The following is a 22416-nucleotide window of genomic DNA, read 5'->3' as shown; positions in this document are numbered from 1 at the left end:
CACTTTTGCTTGTAGATCTTTGTGGCATGGATTCAGTAGTTATTGAAATTCTGCAGGGATCTTGGTCTTCACAAGCTCAATAATGGCGCACAGTTGGTGCAGAATTGAAGCAGCATTGATGCTTCTCAAATCCAGTTTTACCTCATCGCCACTTAGCTCCGCTGGGTTGAGGGGCCGAGGATTGTTCAGACCAGTGGAGTAAAACTAAATTCACTGTGGTCAAAAAGTCTAAAATGGACCCACTGAAAAGTCAAATGAAACAAAAATAGCAGCTTCTTTAATAAAGTAAAAGTGTTTTCAAGCTTATTGTTGCATTTCTTCTAGTTGTGTGAGAGAAAATTTAGAGCCAACAAGAACATTGCTTTTACAGCATAGAAGTCAGTTTACAGGGAAATGATCCCTAAGCAGACGTTAGTGAGAAAAAAACCTCAGTTTGTGCTTGGAGACCACACATTTATAACAGAAAGCCTTCGCTACAAAGTGGTGGTTTGAAAGATGTGATCATTTACCAGGCAGGGAGGGTCGAACAAAAAGACGCTTTCGATTGGCATTATGAGAAGTGTAGGATCTTAACCTATATTAGAGACTAATAATTTTGTTAATGTTTCTCGTGAATTCCCTAACTCTTTGAACGTGCAGTACAAAATTACCTTTAAAAACCATAAGACTGTAAGTTATTGATCAAAATACAGTAATACCAGTACCATCTTTAATATCTTCCCTGGTAATATCTTTTGATTGAATGTCAAGGATATTACATTGGTGAAAGCGGAGTGAAAAGGCATAGGGGAAGAATAAAGTTTTGTGGTAGGGTTTAAATGAAATTGGCATTGAGGCAGAAGTTCGTACTTTTCTTGCGCTTAAAATGTTTTTCGCACAAGGTCACAATAGATTTCTCAATGCCATTAGTGCCAAAAGACAAAGAGCAGACAAAAGAAACAAAGGGAGAACAGACTGCAAGTAATAAAGGATAGCAGAAAAAAAATATCACTAACCCTTGTAGCAGATATAAAAGGTATTAAGTCTGAAACCTTTTGGTATTATTTATTCTGGTTCCTGGATTAAAGCAGAAATCCCACTCTTTTTATGTGGTGTGGAAAATGAGTTATTACTGCCTTTCAAATTTTTATCGTTTACAATGCCATTCCTATTCATTATCTAAAATGAATTTGCAAATGTGTCACACTCGTACATTTTGTGGGGTTATATAAAATGTTTTTCACCCCCTCTATTGTGAAATGGGTAATAATTAGTGTAAATATAACAGTGTGTGAAAACAGGACATGGCTGTTAGTGTGCCTCTCCGTCCTATCTCCAAACACGCAGCTAGAGTCCTCCTGTGTTTGTTTCTTGGCCCTGTTCTTTGGAGCCCTCTCTGCAGAGGGCTTTTGATGCTGAATGGCTGAGTAATTAGATTTATTTTTGCCACATCATTTTTTGTTCAGCGCCGTGTTAAAGGGCACCGCATTATATACAACCATTATAAAGCTGTTGCATATGGCTCCTTTTGATCGGGTGCTTCTAAATAAGATGATGGAATTCACTTTAATGACCAATTTGGGCAGATGTCAGAAAGAAAGCTGAGCAAGGACAAGAAAAGGAAGCCCTCCAGATACATCTGTATCAATTATAGATGTGAAATATAGATTTGTAGTGTAGCATGTCTCTGTGTGTAGACCAAGATTTTTGCATCGACCTCTCTGTCAAAGGACATGGATTCCAAAGCTAATGTCATTTCAATTTAAAATGATGATGCTCATCATGATACATACCTGTCAGGGGGTACGTGGAAAGATTGTGAAGTAGCTGTGCTAATTAAAAGGAAAAAAAAAAAACAGAAATAATGATTTGGCAAAAAAAATATAAATCCACTCATTTGTGTATACAATGAAAATAAATGCATAAATAGGATTACAAATTGGTTTGATGTTGATCTCGAGTATATTATCATTACATCTGCACAGAACCAACCAACCTGAGTCAGATGCAAGCGAGTAGAAAAGTTGAAATAGATAGTTATAAGTAATGGATAAAGGATACCGTAAAAATGCACACCTTGGCCAAACCTGCTGAAACAAAGGGACAAAAGGGACCAAGCCTAAACATTAACAATTATAGGATTACGGTAAAATATGCTAACCCTATACATGTATGTCATTTAATAGGGTTAGATAACCTTTAGTTTAAAATCGATTTAAAAGAACACATTTGGGAAGATGAAAAGAAAGATGAAGGGCTACATCAGATAAAAAAGAGGCTGCTTTAGAGTATTTGTGCTTATGCATGAAATCTGTGGATTTGTGGCTAAAGTACCTTTTTAAAACCAAATGCATAGCAGCAATCATGAATGAAGCTCTGCCATTTGAATGCAAAGGATGTCTGATATTATTTTTCACCGCTCAAAGGATGGGTGACCCTCTTCTTACACCATTTATTCTGTTGAGACACAAGTCAAGAACATGTAGCCCTAGATAGGATTGACTTGACTAATACAGAATGATGAGGGCCACGCACTTGTAGAAGTGACAGCATGGAGAGATGTTCAAAGAAATTACCACATTAGAAAAAATGGGGCCAGCAAAAGACATCTAATCATGGCAATGTGACTGTCATTATGGGAAATGCAGTAATGCTGACCTTTCTTACAGGAAGTACAAAAAGGAATGTTCCATCTGCATATCTGCAAAGATCTTTCCTGTTAACTATATCTCCACATGTTGCACCATATACGCAGAAACAGCACAGAATGGGAGGTCTGCTTTTAAAATGTTTTTCTCTTTATCAATAAGTCAGCCTACATGTATCAAACATGATGTATTATTACACGCTCAAACAAGACGAATCAAATGATGGATGGTTGAAGGGGAATATGGTTATGCAGGATCTAGCCTTTGGCCATTTAACTACTTCATCCTGTAACATGTGTTGATGCATTCGAGATTATATTCTATGTGACACCACATGCGCAGAGAAACTCTACCTTTATAAATATTTGCATTTGATATACCCGGTGATCTTTTATAGCAGAGGTTTGCTTTTGCTTTGTTGTGTATATGTTTTGTTCTTCGAGAGCCGAGCAGCATGACCTTGGAGGTTGAGCTCCAGGGCTTGTTTGTCTCTGCTAAACAGAGACTGTTTCCCAATCTGCTGTCTAATTATCTCTCCACTCCAAATGAGTCACATTCAGCCCTGAGTCGCTTGTAACACACTGCATAAAGCATTTACTCTTACAGTGAGGGGGGGGAAAAAAAACTGTTTATCCCACCTGCCCAGAAGCTTGACAACACACACAAATATAGTTCACGCATAGGTAAAGAGGGTGGAAAGACAAATCCAATGAGCTGTTTTATGGAGCTGCTCTGCCTTTTGTAACACAGTCATGTAAAAAAATCCTGCACGGCCTGTGGCTCCAGAGCTTGACATTAATCTAACCATGGTCTTTTCGTGGGAGTGAAGTGGGGAAATCGATAGATGGACCACCTGTTCGCTCAAACAGCACAATGAAAAATGAAACAGTGGATTTTTTTTCTGCCTCAGGGTACCATAGAGAGATCTTTTCTAATAATATATTAGGGTGTCACCAAGGTTAGATTAATTATACATGGATTACAAATCACACCTTGGAAAGGGTACGTGGTTGCACACAGTACTGTGGATGTATGAAGTGTTAGGGTGGGTGTACAGTATTGTACGTTACAGAAAGAGAAAAGCTCCAGTAGCACTGAAAGCATATCTGCAACGGAAAGTTGATTAAGAATATGCAGTGAGAGTCTCAGATAGGTCCAGACTAATGGGGGTGGATATGGCGACCCTGAGAGCTCAACACGCTCCAACTGAAGAGAACAAATAGCAAATGAGGTCAACAGATTTACCAACAACACGTGCAACATTTAGAAGACACATTCAAAGACAAGTTCAGAAACACATTCACCAATTTGGCAACACATATGAAGCTGCGCTGCAAATACAGAAAATACAACCAAATACATAGAAGCACTGTAAATACAGGCAGCATAACTACATAGAGAAAACATAAACACAACTACTGGAAACACTGCCATCACATACACTACATCAATGCGATATAACTAATAACTGATGAACTTGCCTGAACGAACATGTTGTTGCCATGGTTTGTGGTGCCTGAGAGCCAACAACCCAGTAGTGGTGTTGGAAAACAACCAATTGGGTATCTAGAAAGGCTATAGCAAGTATCTGCAGTAATATCAATTTCTTCTATCTGCTTGTGTTTTGTTTATTTTGTATGTTTTAAGTTGCCGTCCATTGAGCTCTCAGGGCCACTGTGGCAATAAAAGAATGATGTGTATGTGTGTTTTTATAGTGCATAGCAACGGTAACACATGATCAACATACTGAATGTGTTTTTGTAAGGAGGAATATGACGGGGACAAACACTAGACTTTTTTTCTTTGATGTTAAACAGTAGTAATGTGTATTTACCAGGTATTTGTTTAGTTCTGCTGAGCCATATTGGTAGAAATTGAGCCAAGTCAAGGAAATGAAGATCTTGTAGTGAATCTTCGTGCATTCTTACTTACTTACTAACATTAGGCTGTAAATGTACATGGATAATAATTACATTATATCTATGTTTATTGACACATGATACGCTGTCATCCCATTGTCTTTTTTCATTGTCTCGTTCTTTGGCAGTAATCTGTAATGTGAAGTTTCTCATATTTGTTCAGCAACACCGACTGTGCAGATTTTGTGACACTTTAGTCTTGAAAATGAGTGCTCTAGCACTTTGTAGGTGCTCAGATGAGAAGAAAAGGTAGATAGTTATGTGTGATTGGAGTGAGAGAATCATACTGTTAAAAAAGACACATTCAACTGTTAACAACAAAATGCTGCAGTATCATAGTTGTTGTAAAGAATAAAGTAAGGAAAGAAGAATACATTTGTGCTGCTGAGAGAAATCTAAGGTCTCTCCATGCACAAACGTATTTCTTGTAGTTTTCATGTCTTGCCTCAATGTCTCGCTGTCTTGGGAAATCATGCCAAACATGACTTTGTTTTTCACCTGTTTGTGCTTAAATGGGACTTGGGAATGCAGAGCGGCTCCCAGCACTTGTGTTTGCACTCACTTTGTACCGGAAAACGAAAAGGAAAAATTGAGGGCTATGAAATGATTTTGGACTAAAGAAGGGCTCAAGAGATGTGGACAGCATGGGCTTGTCTGCTCTACAGAGAAAACTAGAGGTAATTTATGAAGCTCGAATAATGTTTTGTTACCTCTGGTCTCTCGCAAGCTGCTGTTAGTTATTGGTACTCACCGTTTTCAGATTTGTCTTTACATATTTCTCTGAACACTAATGTGGTAAATCTTGTACTGACTAAAACATGTATGAGTATGTCTGGATGTCTTAAGAGAGCTTGTCCTGCTTAAAATCAACAACTTTCAGCGACACCTCTGGACTGAGTGAAGTTTATTTTACAACAAGGGGTTCTGTGTCAGAGCTCACAAACATACGGCGAAACGAAGCGTGCAATCTAGTGATTCAAATCGCTTTCGGCAACATTTATTTTTATTGGCTGCTATGAAAGTGTCTGATAATTGAATATCCCGTTTTCCAGTGTGCTGTTAACAAGAGCAGGTCACGTGAGCCAATGTCAGTGAGTAAATGAAGCCTAAGGGGGGCCAGCTTAATTGGGTAATGTAGTTAATAACATCTGAAGGGTGATGAATGGTCAGAGCTCTTTCTTGCTGGGTTCTCAGACAACAAATTAGTTCCATTAAAAGCTGCAGTTAAAGGAACTCTGAAGGAAACTGATCACTTAAATTCACTTAAATTATCTGGATTGAGTTATTTTGTACCTGTTTTAGGCCTGCGGTACGCATTAATGGATTTATCCTTATTTATACGCTTATTTATTTTTACTTTTTGCATCTGTCGTCAACACAGCCAATTGTGGCTGGGGGTTTCTCGTAATTTTCCTTGGGAAAAGAAAAAAAGGCAAGCATACCCTTTAATTAAATCAACATCTAGGACCTTTTTCTTATTGCCAATTAACTCGGTTCAGCGACATGAAAGGGTTTTTCATTTTAAAGAGGCTCGACACAGTGAGATGATGGACAGCCCCAGTTGCTACTTTTAGAATCATTTGCTGATTTTAATCAGTGCTACCATTATATGTCTGTTTTGAAATGAAAGGGAATGGATAACTTTTTTTTTTTAGGAAACCAGAGCTGTGACAGGTATATGATGTATTTATTATGGTTTTCACATTATATTCACACATGCTAAGCTTTTTTTTTGTGAAATCAGATGCAGTGTTGCGGGTGATTTAAGGTAATTGGGAGCAATGATTAAAAGCTTACCATTCTGTTAGATCTCACCACAGGAACAGAGCACATTCCTCCAGTTCTCCCTCACTACTCGTGACTTGTCTCTATGAGGACAGTCCTGAGGAATGGGATGCTGTATTTCTCTAGCGTCCTCCAGGAGTGGCAGAACACAAAAAGGAATGACACAGATTATGGGAGATTTATGGGAGTGATAAATACACCCTCTTTTATGCCCCTCAAAACAGCTTTTCATCAGCTCCTCAGCAGTATGTCCAAGTGATTGATGATGGGACTGTTCGTTCCTCCTGTCCACTCCTCAAGCCGTTTATGCTCTGTTTCCCTTCCCAGATGCAGATCTACCTTTACAATTCAGATGACTTTGACAGCCTCAGCGCTGCCATCAAGGAAAGACGCATCATTTCTGCCATGGCCGTCTTCTTTGAGGTAAAGTATCACCAGGACTGAAGGTCAAGACAAATGTAATCAAAAGAAAAACCAGGACTACACGAGTGCACTTAGACGCACACATAGACATTTTTATCCATGCTAGCGGCATGGCTCTAGGGAGGACAAGGTCGGTCTGTCAGTCCACCACTTTAGTCCAGACAGAAATGTCTCAACAACTATCTGGTGGATTACCCTTAAATTTGCTACACACATTCATGTCCCCCTCAGGATGAATTGTATTCACTTTGTTGATCCCCTGACTTTTACCTTGGTTTATGACCACAAACCTGCAAAGCTGATAACGTTCCTATCAGCCTCAGCTGCACTTTGTGTTTCGTGCAAATGTTAGCATGTTGAACACATCTTAGCACATCTGTGCCTAAGTACATCCTCACAGAGCCGCTTGCATGGAGACTCTCAGTCTTGGCAAAACATACTGTGCTCATGCTTAAAGACCCTTCATATCTACAATTTAGTTTAAGCAAAGCCTCCTTGTAATGGCTCTTCATTTAGTTGTTGCTTGTATTGCCTAGATGGAAAATATCCTTTTTCATAGGCTTATAAAAATTACTTTACACATGTATATAGTGCTACTGTGAGAAATAATTTGCAAAGAGATGAGTGAATAGATATAACAAGAGTCGACAAAAACAAACCGACAAATTATTTGCGGAAAATAGGAAATAACAGTAAGAGTCAAACAGGATAGGAAAAAAGACCTTGTAAAATGCTGAGGCAATTATGGCTTAAGGGGGATAGTTTATATCAATTATAAGTATAAAAAGGATGGAGATGTGAATGTCTTTTTGAGGTCAGTAAATGATGGATATTTATTAGAAATGATCTTTGGCACCTTTGTTGTTACAGGAGAGTTTCTCTTCACCCAGCAGCTGATTATTTTTTCTATTCTGTGGCACATCGCAGATTGCTTATTGAGATACTACAAATTGTCCCCTGAAGGTCTGCGCACATAAGCAGGACAAGAATGGTCCTAATTTCTGTTAACTGTAAAAACACCTCTGAGATTTATGAACCGTGAAAAAAAGCACACACCAGCAGCACTGACGACTTTAGAGTCCCTCTCCATGTTATACTCCTAATTTCTATTAACGGTATCTTTGCGATTGATGGCAGGTGATCAATGCGGGCTAACATTCAGCTTAATAGTATATAGGCAAGGGTCAGCTTTCAGGAAGAGGGAGGCTTGAATGGGGACACAGGTGTTTGTAATGTAGGTCCACTCTCAGACAGTGATAAAACCGTGTGTGTGCGAGGACCTAAATGCCTCCGCTGGGTCCTGACAGCCCTATTGCTTACTGCAATTAGCACCACCATACACAATCCGCTGAATAGCAGTTTACACTGCGAGGGGTTTTAAGCGGGCACACACACACATTGGCTAAGATTTACCATTTCTAATCAATGAGGAGAGTTCTTCCTGTGCTCCCCAAAGGCCTATTAATGGCCTCTAAGGTGTGCATATTATCCACATTCAGCATTCAGTTCCACACAATTATTCTCCTCTGACTGACCTGAATTAATGTTGAGCAAGGGAAGATTGTTCCCCGCGTCCCAACACTGTTTTGTCCAGTCTTGTCTCTTAAGTAGGACATTGGGAATATTGTACAATGTGGGGCTGAACAATATAATTTACAATATTTGTCTGTCATGGCAAAGAATTAACAGTATGCCTAATAGATAAAGAGGGAGTCAACACTGGTGTTAGTCCCCTGGAGAAGAGTAGAGCTAACAGCCGAACAGCCTCATAGAGTCACTGGATAGCACCAGTTACAGGAGGATACAAAGCTCATAAAATTATCAGATGTGTTCAGTGTTTATTTAGGGTGTTGTGCTGGTACATGGGTACCGAATCTAAAAGTTGATTTTGTGCAAAATGTAATCATTTGAATGGAAAATACATATAATAATGTTATGATAATATAAGGTCGAAGTCATCGTCGAATCGTCAGAATTATCCTCAAAGAAGAATTGAAACATCTAGCACAACACCAGAAATGACAGCAGCTGACCTACAAAACCTCACCAAAAACTGAACATCACAAACTTCACAATAGTAACAGATGGTGCTAGAAGCTGCCAGATTATATTGTATTGCAGAGATGTTGCCCTTATTGTGTCCAACCCCTTGAATTTTTTTCATATTGATCGTCTTTAGTTATTATGTCAGATTATTATTCTAGTCTTGTAATCCCTTTTTGTAATCCCTTGTCTCTGGACATTTCCTGCAGCTGGGGCAAAAAGACAATCCAGCTGTGGACCCCATCATCCAGGGATTGAAAGGAGTAGTGCATCATGGTAAGTAATGGGGACGTAACCCCCGTACAAACTCTGCTTTATATAGAACAATCTTCTGTTATGTATGTGGTGAGTGCATTTACATATGTCTGTAAATATATAGATATTTAATTGTTGTTCTTTGTTTCTCTGCAATGATTGGTTTTTGTTTATTTATTGATTATTTATTTCACACCAAAATCTCCTCCGCATGAAACAATACTGTGGGAATTAAGTTCATGTGGGATATTCAAAAAAGCAATTATCCCTTACAAAATTACTCTGGCTTTGCTGTTGTTGGTGTTTTGGTTGATCCTGGAGGTAAATTCCTCATGACAGCGCAGACATTGTGCTCCTCCCTAACCTCCATACAACACAGATTGATGCGCTTGCATTCAGCTGCTTAAACATTTGGCTTCTTTTTTTTTTTTTTTTTTTTTAATCCCAAATTAGAGTCTAAACACAAAATATGAGCAGGGTTTAACTTCAAAAGGAGGCAAAATTTGCAAGATACCGCCTCTCCCTTGCTACTTCACAGTAGGGAGACCTCCCAAGGAGCTTCACTCACAGAGAAAGAAGTATTAATTACATCTGAGCCTCAATTAGACAACACTCTTGATTTATTCTGACTCAGACTTACATGTATAGGCTTGTGTGGACTGTGGCTCCTGCAAAAGCACATATTCACATTTAAACTGTTAATGTCTTGTGTTGTATGCAAAGCCACAAGTCTTCATGACATATTGTCTCAAATGAATGCTGCTGTGCTGGTTTAACTGCTCGCATGACTTACGCAGACCATAAGCAGATGCTTTAGCATGACTGTGTAATCCTTTACTGCATCTGGGGACACTGCAGCTCTGTTTACACGGACACGTATGACTTGTTTTACAACCTGCCGCTGACTGCCTTTATGTGAGCATAAGCATACACCGACAAGGACATCTAAATGGATGAGGATGTATAGAAGCATGGAGTAATTGCTCTGTACCCATGCTGGTTTCACAAGACCTAGCGCTGGGCTTCATTGAGTCGTTTCTAATTATAATTACACTCCCCGTTCTTTCTGGAGATGGATGTTTGATGTTGTGCAATGTACGCTGGTGAGGTTATGACTTTTTGTGTTGAGCATCGGGGGGGGGAGAAAAAACTTTTTCAACTTTCTGAATGAGCAGCAAAAAAGACATGTAAGGGGAAAAAATCTCACTTAGAGATCCCTAGAGATTTTTAAAAAAACATATGAATTGGCCTCAGAATCAGAAAATGGGTCACTTTGTTCAGTGAAATTTCTATACTTTTTTCAATTTCATTGAAGTAATTGCAATACAAAAGTAGCCCTTTTTCTGATTGGTCTGTTTTCAGCTTGGCAGCTATTTCACTGGTTTTCATTTCACAGAGGTATTTGCGCTCCACTTTTCTTTCGTTATATAACCTTGATAAAGGCGTGACGCCAAAAATCATTTGTTATACTAGACTTTTCTGAATCTCCATCAGTCTCCAAAAGTGGCTGAGCTCTGTGCCGTGTAGCTACACAGATGTTCGTGCTAACACCACAGTATCTGTCATCTCCCAGCTGAAACAGAGCTTGGTGTGGGTGTGGTGGTTTTTGGACTCTTTTCCTGCTGGCTGCTAAATGCTCCTCGCCTCCTCCCCCGCTAGGGTGGTTGGTTTTCCGCTAGCTCGTTATCCCACAGTCATCCATCCATCAGCATCTCGGCGGCCCATGAGCGATAGGGCACGTTCGCTGTCTGAAGACAGGGGGAAGAAAGGCTGTGAATACTGAATTTGACTCTGAGTACAGATGAGGCATGGGGGCGAGGCTTCCAGTGCTTCAGTAGTCCTATCAGTCCTATCTCCCCAAACCTCTGTGTTTTTTTTTAGATAAGGTCATGAGCAGTGCGAGATTGGATTTGACATAAATTCAGCTTTATTTGGGTTTTTCGTTTCATAATTCAAGGAAAAAAGAAGCCCACCTGCATAGCCCACACAGCGTATTTGCAGGAGATAAAAGGATCTTCCTCTGGATCACAAACTGATTTCCTGCTTGTTTTGTTTTTTTCTTGTTGTTTTTTCACACGGCATTGCCTGTTTCTGATCACGGAGGATAGAACAGATGTGGTAATCACTTGGATCTGTCTTAATCCCCGTGGCCCATGCCACAGTTGTTACACAAAGCAGAGCAGGCTCCCACCTAGCCACAGATCAGCTGTCAGAGCAGGCCATTTTATCTGACTCCTCTCCCCTTGCTCCTCTCTCAGCCCATCTCAGTACAGAGATCTGGCCAGAGTGATAACAAGTGGCGAGGCTTTTAACTGCTGTCACCATCATTCCACTAGTAGGAGGTTTCGGGAATGCAGTTAAAATGCCACAGGGAGAGTGAAATGAAACAACCTTGTATATGTTGTTGGAAATGTAACTCAAGATATGCAGGGTTTTTAGCAAGGCATTAAAGAGTGAAAGATATGGCATTTTTGTACCTGTACAGGAGCCCGTGCTTTTCATTTCTATGTATTGAAAAGTATTGATCCCATGCTCTTCCCAGAAAAGGAGACCCACCTCAGGTCGTTCATCCTGAGGGATCTGCTGCCATCGTCGGTCGACAGTTATTACCGATACACCGGTTCTTTGACCACGCCGCCCTGCAGCAAGGTAGTGGAGTGGATCATCTTCTCCAGGCCTGTCTATCTGTCCCACTCACAGGTGAGTTTTAGTCCACATACACACACACGCGCCCAGACAACTATATTCTCCATTCACAGTCAGATCCCATTTGCACACACAAACAGTGAATCACTTGCTGTCCCACAATGTTGACGCACAAGCAGTTTTCCCCCTCATCCTCCTCTCCTCTCTCTTCCCTTTCCCCTCGTTCCTCCCCAGCTCCTCTGCATATGAAACCATAACTGCCTACACAGTGGATGATTAAGCAGGAAGGGGGAGCCAATTACTGGCATTTGAATGATCGCGTGAGATAGCTCTTATATCATGCTGTTGGTCTGAGACGGTAACTATAGGGTCTTAAATAGAATACTGCTGCACATGGAGGCTGGTTATCATACTATTAAAGTTGTTCAAGTGCAGAAATGTTCATTAATTTAAGTGTTCATTGATCTAAGTTATTGCAGTAAAGGTTTAATGAATATGTTTAATGAAAATGTTCGCATTTTACGGCACTCACCTATGTGCTTTACCTCCCACTGTTTATCCAGTTTGTGATTTTGAGAGATAATATATGCCAAATCATGCCCCGTGCTTTTTGCTGATCCCATACACAGTCCTTTGCTGCATCTTTTATACATATAGCTCTTGGGTTACCCAGCTGCATATCCTCTAGAGCGTTCTGTGCTGTAGAAATTTGCAGGGCTCAGTGGAATTTCTATCAACTGGCAGAAGGACAAATCTTTTGTTCAGAAATGACTTCTGCTGCAAGAATATTGACCACTGCTACAATGTTTGTGACACTCACAGATAGTCTTTTATGAACCTGTAATTCATTTCTCCAAGCACGCATAGGACGCATTGATTCCACAGTATCTGTAATGTGTAGTCATTACAGCACGCGGCAGGAGATCATTCGTAGCAATCAATGGCCACAAATTTGCCCCATTGAGAAGTTACAGCCCGGTAGGTAGCCAGGATGATGATTGAGGTCTGTGCCGGCTGGTGCCTGTGGTGTGAATGTTTCTTGCAAATACTGTGGTCCATTTGTGAACAGTCAGCTGCTGGCAAGTGGCTGCAAATGCAGTCCTGCATGATATATTATATTCAACACACACACACACACACACACACACACACACACACAGTAACAAAAGCACTTAAATTTGCTTCAATAGCTGTTTTCTGTTTCTTTCCATCTAGCTGGAAGCCTTTTACTCCATCTTTACAACAGAGCAACAGGACCACGTGAAGTCTGTCGAGTACCTGAGGAACAACTTTCGGCCCCTGCAGGACCTGGACAATAGGAAACTCTTTAAGTCGGCTGTAAAAGACGCATGGCAGAAAGACTTAACTGAGATCCTGGAAAGCCCTCATAGCACTGAGGCTTCAAGGGGTAGGCTTTGTTTTTTGTGCTGTATCACATTCTCCCTGTTGTTTGCTCTGTAGCACCACTGGTTTAACCCCAGGATCTCCTATAATTACAGTCATGTAATTACAATCATTACTTACTATTTTATTAGTTCTTGTGAATTTCTGCCTAAATTACTTACATTAGACTGAGTTTGCTGTAAACTAATGGCATAGTAATTGATGTTACAGTTAAGCGTGGATTAGTATTACATTATGCACACTGTGTGTAGGCCAAGGTTATTTCAGAGATCAGCAAACGTCACATCCTGTCCAAAAGCCACCCAAAATCTTGCAATTTTGCTAGTTTACAACCTTCAAAAATTAATTGACCATAAGCCCCGACCCCTTAGTTACTGTTGCCATGCCTGTCAAGTTTTCCATTCTCACACAGTATATATGCAGTTTGGCATATGTGGCAGATTTACCACAGAAGGGTCTTTGATTTCAGACAAAAGCAGGCTTATCATTTCTAGCCGGCGACCATTGATTTTGACAGCTGAAATGAAGACTGTCACTGGCAGATTTTGTTAGCTGAAGCTGGTCAGCTAACGTAGGCGTCATGAGTCAGTTAAAAATGTTGTTTCCGCCTGACTTTTTAATGTTTCCAGCTCACTTGTATTAAGACAAGAACCCTGTAAAGGGGTCTTAAATATACACTTAATGGCTACATACATGATATCACACTAAAAGTCTAAAGCTGCATGTCCCAGGCAAACAATCAGCATCCTCACTAGTTGTTGACCCATGTATAAGACATGGAAATAACGAAACAGCATTGTTCTTGTATGGCAGTGTAGAGCTACAGTATAAGTATGATAAGGAAAACATGATATGCTAACTTTTGACCTTCAAAGTAATGTTAGGTTAGTACTGTAGGTAGTAAGCTGAACATGCTAGCGATTGCAGTTTACATTAGAGCAGATAAACACACTTTTATATTGTCCATTCCAGACACTTCTGCGCTTGTGTTTTTGGTTTTGGAAAGGCTGAACAAAAGACATCACCCTCCAAATTATCGCTCTTACTAGAGTCCCATGCACATCACTTCAGTATGTGGAGAAAGCTAAAGATTGACAGGCCGGCCGTGCCGAGCTATGATTGGGCAATCACTGTTCAGGGTAAGAGGTTTAGTAAATGGTTGGCAATTGGCCCCCATGCTGAGGTGGCCAAACTATTCCAGTGATGCCTCCATACTAATGTAGAACGTGTCAAAAACAACATGTTCTTTGTATTTAAATTAGATTAGGTATAAGACCTAATTGCACAGGGATAGTATTACCTGGGGTCCTCATGGGTCCTACAATTTCTTCTTCTTCTTCTTCTTCTTCAACATGACTTTTTCAGCACTATTTTCTTCCTGGTCAAAAATTTAGGGGGCTGCAGTGAAAATTATTGATGAGATTTTTGATAGTATTTTTGGACTAAATTCAGGAAGCTCACCCAGCTGCTAAACATGGAGCCCCATTCATAGGACCCATTAATAGGTAATAATTCAAATTTCAGGGGATTTTTGGATAAAGCATGTCCTGTCAGAATAGTGCACACGCCATTCTCTCATTGTTACACCTCATTCTTATATCAAAGAACATTATACAAAGCACAGAGGTCATGCAGGGCTTGATTAGAGTATTTTTGCTCATCTTCCTCTTTTATGTGTGCATCTTGCAGCATTTGCTTTAACAGAACAGTACAGGAACTATGGAGACTAATGAGAAAGGCTGCTGCGCCTTAAAGTGGTGTTGTTGGTGTCTGGTGGGGAGAATTGATTGGGAATGCTTGTGATGAAGTTGGAGCACTCTAACAGGGCCGATCAGCAATCATCATTAATATGTGGCACAGCTAAAATAGACCCATACAAATTAAGTTGTGAAATTGCTTTTGTGGCATGTCAGTAGGCAGAATGAATGTGGACCTGTGTCTCTCCCTTTTTTCAGCTTCCTCTCCCTCTTGCTCATTTTCTCTTTGTGTCTTTTTCACATTTCTATTTCACTGTGTTAAAATGTAAGAATCCATACTTAATGGGAGGCGCTGGAAGTGAACAGTGTCAGTCTTATCTTCAGGGGGGACATCTGTCAAGGTTGTCTGGGGGGGGATATTTTATCTGCACACAGTAAATGATGGCTTTGCTTGTAAGTGTTGAGCGCCAGGGCCACACCTTGACTGAATGTTCCATCACTGTGGCTTTTACAGCCATGAGAGTTGTTTGGCCCTTAGCGATGAATAGCTAACCTTTCTGATGCAAAATACAGGTTGCTGATTAGTTTGTGTGGCACAGATTCATTGGTTGTGCAGTAATAAAGCCAAGATACATAGAGCAGTATTTATTTTATCATTTGTGTTTGCTCTAATACTGCTTATCCACATGTGTGAAAACAAGCTCTATCACCGTGTGCTTGCAAGCCTATTTCTCGCATGGAGACCAGATTTAGCATACATCTGTTTCAAATTTAGTTGGTTAATGGTGATATTATGCATAGGCTTGTAACTAACTTTTATTTTTATTATTAAGTACTCTCTCTATTGTTTTGCTTCTCGATTGATTGTTTTGCCCATCACAATTACCCAGAGCCCAAGGTGATGCCTTAAACTTGCTTGCTTTGTCTGACTTACGGTACAAAACTAACATATATTGAATATACAATTTTATAAAACTGAGAAAAGCAGTAAATCCTCACTCTGCAGAAACTGGAACCAAAGTCATTTTTGCTTGAAAAATGACAACAATCAGTTATCTAAATACTTTATTCCTATTCCAATTCATTTTCCCTCTGTTAACTAATCGATTAATCAAAGCAACAGCAATAACATACTCTAATATTGTAATGTTGTTAGGCGATGTTAAGACCGTGGTGGTAGCTATAGCAAGAGTCACACATTATCATAAATTAAGTATTGTGGTAACCGTGTTGGTATTTAGCCTGACGTTCCTGCAAAGTTCAGAAAATACCAATTATTTATGTTAGAATCAACTATATTTCCTTCTTTATGTTTTCAATGAACTTGGTGTTTTTCCCCATCATTCCGATGTCTGCACGCAGCCTCTTTAAGACATATTGTACAGCCTTGAGAGGAGAGAAGCAGTGGAACTGCTGTTTGTTGACAACAGTCAATTCATCCCCGTTATGGTAGAGGCTGCCAGGAGAACGATTCATGTTCTACCCCGAGTGGTATTGCAGACTGAGGAGAAACCTCTATGAGGCTTATTTTGGGGGGTGACAGTGTATGTGTTCACTGAAAATGAACAGGCTTTTTTTCTAGAGAGTCACTAGCATGTTAAGTAATTTTGCCAGTGATGAAACATTAGGTACTATTCACTATTTGATTCATACTGTGTCTCAGTTGAAGATTTTGTTTTTGATGAAGTGACAAAAAAATAGATTTTTTTTGACAGATTTGGAGGAGCACTAATCTGCCAATCTGCCATTATATTAAAAGGTTTTAGTCCTTAGATCAATGAAGTTTCTAGAGATGTCATGTTTGCTCATCAGTACACCAGATGTAGGAAAAGTTGCTTCAATTGTTGTGAACAAATGTTCACAAAAAACATTTTTAGCAAAAATACAAATAAGAATCTGTTGTATCGCAAGGTGCAAAACAGGTGTTGATAAGATATTTATCTTGTAGATCTACACCTGCTGTTGATTATAGTAGTACCTCTACATTACTAGTGCACCAGCGTTGTTTGTCAAAAGGATGACTGTCATAATGGTAATGATTCAGGCAGTAAAATCACAATGATGTCTTCAGCTGTTATTGAATGACTGTTGTTGAGCTACTGAAGTTGACAACCAACATCTGACGGGTTATAACGCATTTCACACCTGTCACACCTCATCAACACCCCAACATATTCTTGGTATTGTTTTTTCCCCCCTCCTATTCCCCTCTGACTGATTTCCTTCCACCCTGTCTTCCTTTCACATATCATGGTGCATAATTTGCACCATAGCTTCACTGTGTAAATGGAGAAAACTGTGGTGACAATTTCAATTTGACAGAAACCCTGTGTTCACATAATCAGTTGACACTGGTTCCTGATTGCTGTTGCCCTGATGTGCTGAGAATCATGTCCAGATTGTCCCTTACTCATACTGACAGATCCCTGTGTAAATATCCATGCTGCGGCCTACACTGCCACCTTGAGGCTGACCTGCAGGTTCTTGTTTCATCCTCCTCATACAGTCTGTTTAATGTTACACAGACTGGAACTTGCAAATTACTTATGGGCAGGAAGTTGCAGTGTTATTTGTACCATGTGTTTAGCACTACAACCAGCTTGGTATTCTACCTGGAGTCTCTTGCAGTGTTGAGGCATGAGAAAACACACAAGCGTCCAGATTGACAATCTACACTGACACCTTGAGGTTGTGCCTGACCCCAGTCCACCCTCCAGGAGTGTTTTTGTTATTGAGTTACTGTACCTGTATCTTGTACCTTTTTGAGGTTTTTTGAGTGGAAATGGCTTTGAGTCGAGTCAGCAGCAGACAGTAATAATAGGCTTGTTAAAAGGCAACCTGCCTTCTGCCCACACATCAACAGACAAATACATATGGTCAAGCAGTACTCACAACCACAGCCTTTTCACCCAGCTGCATTCAGACTTCTTTTCATGCTGCCTCTTATCTTATTCTGCTCTCCTTCCTGGTCTTTTCAGTGTGCAGCAGTGCCCCAGTGAGCATGAAGATCAGGCCGATGAACCAGACGGCATTGATGGTGAGCTGGGAACGCCCTCTGACCGTCTACCACCCACCCATCACCAGTTACATGGTCTCCTACAGCTGGGTGAAGCGTGATGTTGCTGATGAAAAGACCTTCACCAAGACTGGGGACCAAAGCATGGTGAGTGTCATTATCAACTGCCACTAACAACTGCTCACAGCAGACCAAAGCAGTTTGCCAGAATTTCTCACAGTTTTTGTCTGAATGTATTTTTATTTTTGAAGATGGATGTGTTTTGAACAGCTCTGATGGGTTTGCAGAGCCTCAGATGTATCTGGCAGGATCAGAGGGTGGCTGGATCAGTGACAGTGCGTATAGGAGGTGACAGGTTGTGATGAACCCTGCGTGTGGCTGTTGGTTGATATGAGGGCTCAGACACTCACCTGTCTAAGAATAGACACGCAGGACTGTCACACACACTGACGAGTCTAACTGATGAGTGTATGTAATGTGTTGACAAAGGCACCAGTGGCCTTTTCTCAGTTAAAGCATTTTCCGTCATCTATTTCTTTATTTCAGTCTGTGATGCAGGTCAGCATATTATTACGCTCAAATATAACCTGTAGCAAAAAGTAATTCAGACAAAAGCAATATAAATCAAATAATGTGTTTTTCTTTTGTTTGAAAACTAATAATCATTTGAAAAAATCCTGTCTGTCTTCAGGCAGCAGAGGCAGCTCTTTGAACACAAACTGTCTTCTTTGAGTAACCAATGCAGGCAACTGTGCAAGTGTAGTCCTTTAGATCTCAGTGAAGTTTTTGACACCAGTGATCATACAGTTCTGCTCGTGTGCCTTGAGCATTGAGTTACCACTTCAGTTCTTACTGTGTCTCTCCAATATATCCTCTCCCTGCAGGGGGGTTATACCCACAGGGCTGTTCTCTCTCACAGTATATATTCTTTTCCCTGGTCAAATGTCCTTCCATTTGTGGGAATCCCAACACCCAGCTGTGCATCTCCTTTAAAGCCCACTGACCCTCAGCTGTCTTGACAGTCTGCATGACTGCCTCTTTAGACATAAACAGTTCAGGGGCAAAACTCTCACCCACCAGTTCAGAGACCTGGGATCAGTTCCCTAGTGGTAGCACTACCTCCAGCTTGGTCATGCGTTCTAGGAAACACAGTTGTCATTGTCATGGGTGGGAGGCTGGTGAGGGATCATGCATTGTTGCTGCACCGGTGACTTCTACTGGTTGATTGGAGCAACTGCACACAGGGAGTGGGATTGAAGGTGAATGGTGTAAAACCTTGCACATATTACATTGTCTCTTCCTACTAAGGCTTAGAAACTAGCTAATGCATTAGCTAAGTTTTGCTTCACATTCTACAAGATGACTTTGGAGGCATTTTTGGTGCTCCAAAATGCAATATCCCCAAGTGTGATGTGAAAACTTGAAGCCTCCAGGGCACACACACTGAGGATGGGCCTTTCAGTGAATCAGAGACACACCTTGTGTTAAGCAGTTAAACTTTTGAAATGAAAAATATTTGCATATTCTGAGAGACAGAGGAGGAGTAGATGTAACTCTTTTTACCCAGGTGATTAAACTATTTTGTGGAAAAAAACATCAGATACAAATTATTATTCCATGCAGATGATCTTTGTGTCTTAAATCCTGCCTGGAGCGGATCTTTAACTTACAAACTTGTTACTGAAGCTTGGAGACTGTGGACGAGCAGGTTGAAATATGCAATCAAGGACACTCACAAATTAAACTAAAGCTGTACTCAGCTGAAGATAAATGAACATCTATTTCCTCTCCTTTAGATTGTTGTAGCTCTCATTTAACTCCTGCGCCCCTCAGAAGTCCATGTCTCTCCTGCAGCTTGTTCAGAAACCTGCCACAACAGTTCTGTCTGATATTAAACATAGAAACCATCTCACCGCAATTTCAGTCTCTCTGTGCTGGTTACCTGCTATTTTCAGCATCCAGCTACATTTACTGACCTTTTAACACCCCATCAGCCAGACTGCTCCCTAAGGCCCTCTGGCAGAGCCGTCATATCTCTACAGCCTAGTCTTCATTTGCTACGTTCTGTGGTCTTGACATAAGACACAAGAGGTTAGAGCATTCTCTATTAGGGTCCCCTATACTGTGGTATAACTTGATTGAAAACCCTCGATGTCAAATATGAAGTAGAGTCATTTCTTAAAACCTATATTTGAACTGTGTCGCCTCTCAAGCTGAAGGACCCGTAAGCTGGCTGGTGGGAGTTGTTTGTGAGGCTTTTAGTCTTTAACAACTATTAGATTGACTGTTTTTCAAAGAATGGATTAATATGAATTATTTATTTGTTGTTGTTTTTTCATGTCAAATCTTTCGTCTGTTAAGAGCTCTGTAAGTTTGTATTGTTATTATACATTCATTTCAAGTGACTGACTGAAAGAACGATGAATGTGTCCGTGAGGCGCTCTGTGTAGTTGCACTGCATTAATACAAGCGATCAGTCGCTTTGCTGACAGTATTCTCTCCACTTCTCTCTCTGCTGTCAGTCTGTCTTATTTTGCCCACTTCATTTCCATTTCAATTTTCACTTTCTATCTCTGGACACCTTTATCTGAATTATTTTAGAGAAATACCAGCTCTCCAACACCAGAGGCAATCACCCATCCGTTCTGAGGGCCATTTTAATATAAGTCAAGCCATCTGCGAACTGCACAACAATTAAATTAGCCAGCAAACGAGGTTTTAAACTGCATTGAACTTGTGAGTGCGTCATAGACTGTTGACACAGCAGTGGCTTAGAATAGTGTGTTTTCATTTTAGACAATACGAATGAACAGCATCCACAGATTTAAATGTATCTACACATTCAGGCATTATTTACAATGTGTTTGGTCTTAAGTGTGTCCGTGTGTGCATCTTTTCTCTTGCAGAAAGCCGTCATCACTAATGTGTCCCCTGATGTCCTGTACCTGTTCAGAGTGCAGGCAGTATGTCAGCATGACCTGCGCAGTGATTTCAGTCAAACGCTGCTGTTCAGAGGTACCAGCCATTAAGTCATTGTGTATTTCTGAAGAAATAATTTTTACATGTTAGACACATGAAATGGATTTTTAAATGCTTGCTTGCTGGCTCTTTTGTTTTTCAGCGAATACAACAAGAATATTTGAAGGTTCTCGTATTGTCAAGACTGGGATGGTGAGTTGACCAGAAGACGGCAGTGCAAATGTCTTTTTTGTATGTTAGCGACATTCACGTGGTTCTGTTGGATAACCACTTCTTCTCTGCCTGTCTCCCTCAGCCCACAATCTCTCCAGCGTCCTCGGCAGACATGGCTCCCATCAGCTCGGGTTCCTCCACTTGGACGTCCTCTGGCATCCACTTCTCCATTGTCTCCATGGCAACGGGCATGGGCCCCTCCTCTAGTGGAAGCCAGGCCACAGTGGCATCAGTGGTGACGAGCACCTTGCTGGCAGGCTTGGGCGTAGGCGGAGGGGTCATCTCTTCTTTGCCCAGTTCTGTTTGGCCCACACAGGCGCCCCCAGCCACGCAGAACCCCACCCGTCCATCCGTCCCGCCTGCAAAGTCCAGCACCGAGCAGGCAGCGCCCCAGGGCTCCGAGACTGACACCCCGTCTGAGGAGAGCCAGGCTGCACGCGAGGGCGAGGAAGAGGAGAAGGAGGGGGAGAGAGAAGGAGAGCAGGAGGAGGGAGAGGACGAGAAGAAGAGAAAGAACAAGACTGCACCTGATAATGAGGAAAAGCGAGCGAACAGCACTGTGGCCAAAGAGCCTTTAATCCCCACCCCCGCATCCACAGCCAAAGAGAAAGGAGAAGGGAAGCCTACAGACAAAGGCAGCACAGTACCTGCAAGCACCGGCGACGACCAGCTGGTCAACGTGGAGAAGAAACCCACTGATGTAAATGCAGTCTCCACTCAAGAGCCTCGTAATGACACTGCAGAGATGCAGATTCCTGAGAGCTCCACACTGTCCCCAAAGATCGGTAGTGATGAGAAGAGTCTCTGGCCGTTCTCTGTCCACACCGGTGAGCAGACCTCTCTCTCCCGCACGGATATGACACAATATTGTTTTGTTTTGTTTTTTGTCATTGAGTTATGACATCGTTCCTGAACAGAAACATCCCTTTTTGAATTCTCAGTAAGGCTTGTTCTCTTGTTGTCAGCTATCATACAAGGCAAGGCTTCTCTCCAAAGCAGAATTCTGTAAACATTATCAACAGTTATGGAGCCCAATTTAGCATAACAAATAACTTGATTTAAGAGAGTAACTGCACTGGTTACCATCTCAGTCAAAGACAAAGCTCCAGGCTTTTGTGTAACTACAACACAGAGGCCTGGAGGCAGAAGTAAGCCGTCTGCTAGAGGGGATCTGCCTTGAGGAATTCCTTTCAGTTTGCTTCAAGGGAGAGCGCTTTTGAAGATTTTTTTGGGCCAGATATTTTACCATCACAATGTTAGAAATGGCATAAGCTTCATGATTGAAAGCTGTGATCAGGCAGTCAGTATTCATGCTATACTTTTGGCCCAACCAAAGCTCTTTCGGGTTGAGATTATTTTATTGCCCTTAGGTTTTATCATGATCAGTCTCAAGTGATATGGGTTTTTTT

The 22416-nt window shown here is 41.0% G+C and overlaps 1 protein-coding gene across 2 annotated transcripts in view; it reads left to right on the top strand.

Annotated features, from left to right (window-relative positions):
* Positions 1–22416, top strand: part of ca16b (carbonic anhydrase XVI b) — a 93547-nt gene that overhangs the window by 56086 nt on the left and 15045 nt on the right. For both annotated transcript variants that reach the window (XM_070902303.1, XM_070902304.1), the window contains exons 5-12: positions 6659–6754; positions 9007–9073; positions 11595–11752; positions 12914–13106; positions 17778–17962; positions 20722–20830; positions 20937–20986; positions 21090–21834. In XM_070902303.1, the coding sequence (XP_070758404.1) occupies positions 6659–6754; positions 9007–9073; positions 11595–11752; positions 12914–13106; positions 17778–17962; positions 20722–20830; positions 20937–20986; positions 21090–21834 (1603 nt within the window). The remainder of the gene's footprint in view (positions 1–6658; positions 6755–9006; positions 9074–11594; positions 11753–12913; positions 13107–17777; positions 17963–20721; positions 20831–20936; positions 20987–21089; positions 21835–22416) is intronic.

This window comes from Enoplosus armatus, chromosome 3 (genome assembly GCF_043641665.1).
Source record: "Enoplosus armatus isolate fEnoArm2 chromosome 3, fEnoArm2.hap1, whole genome shotgun sequence".
Classification (NCBI taxonomy): Eukaryota; Metazoa; Chordata; class Actinopteri; order Centrarchiformes; family Enoplosidae; genus Enoplosus; species Enoplosus armatus.
This window is presented reverse-complemented; position numbering and strand designations above follow the sequence as displayed.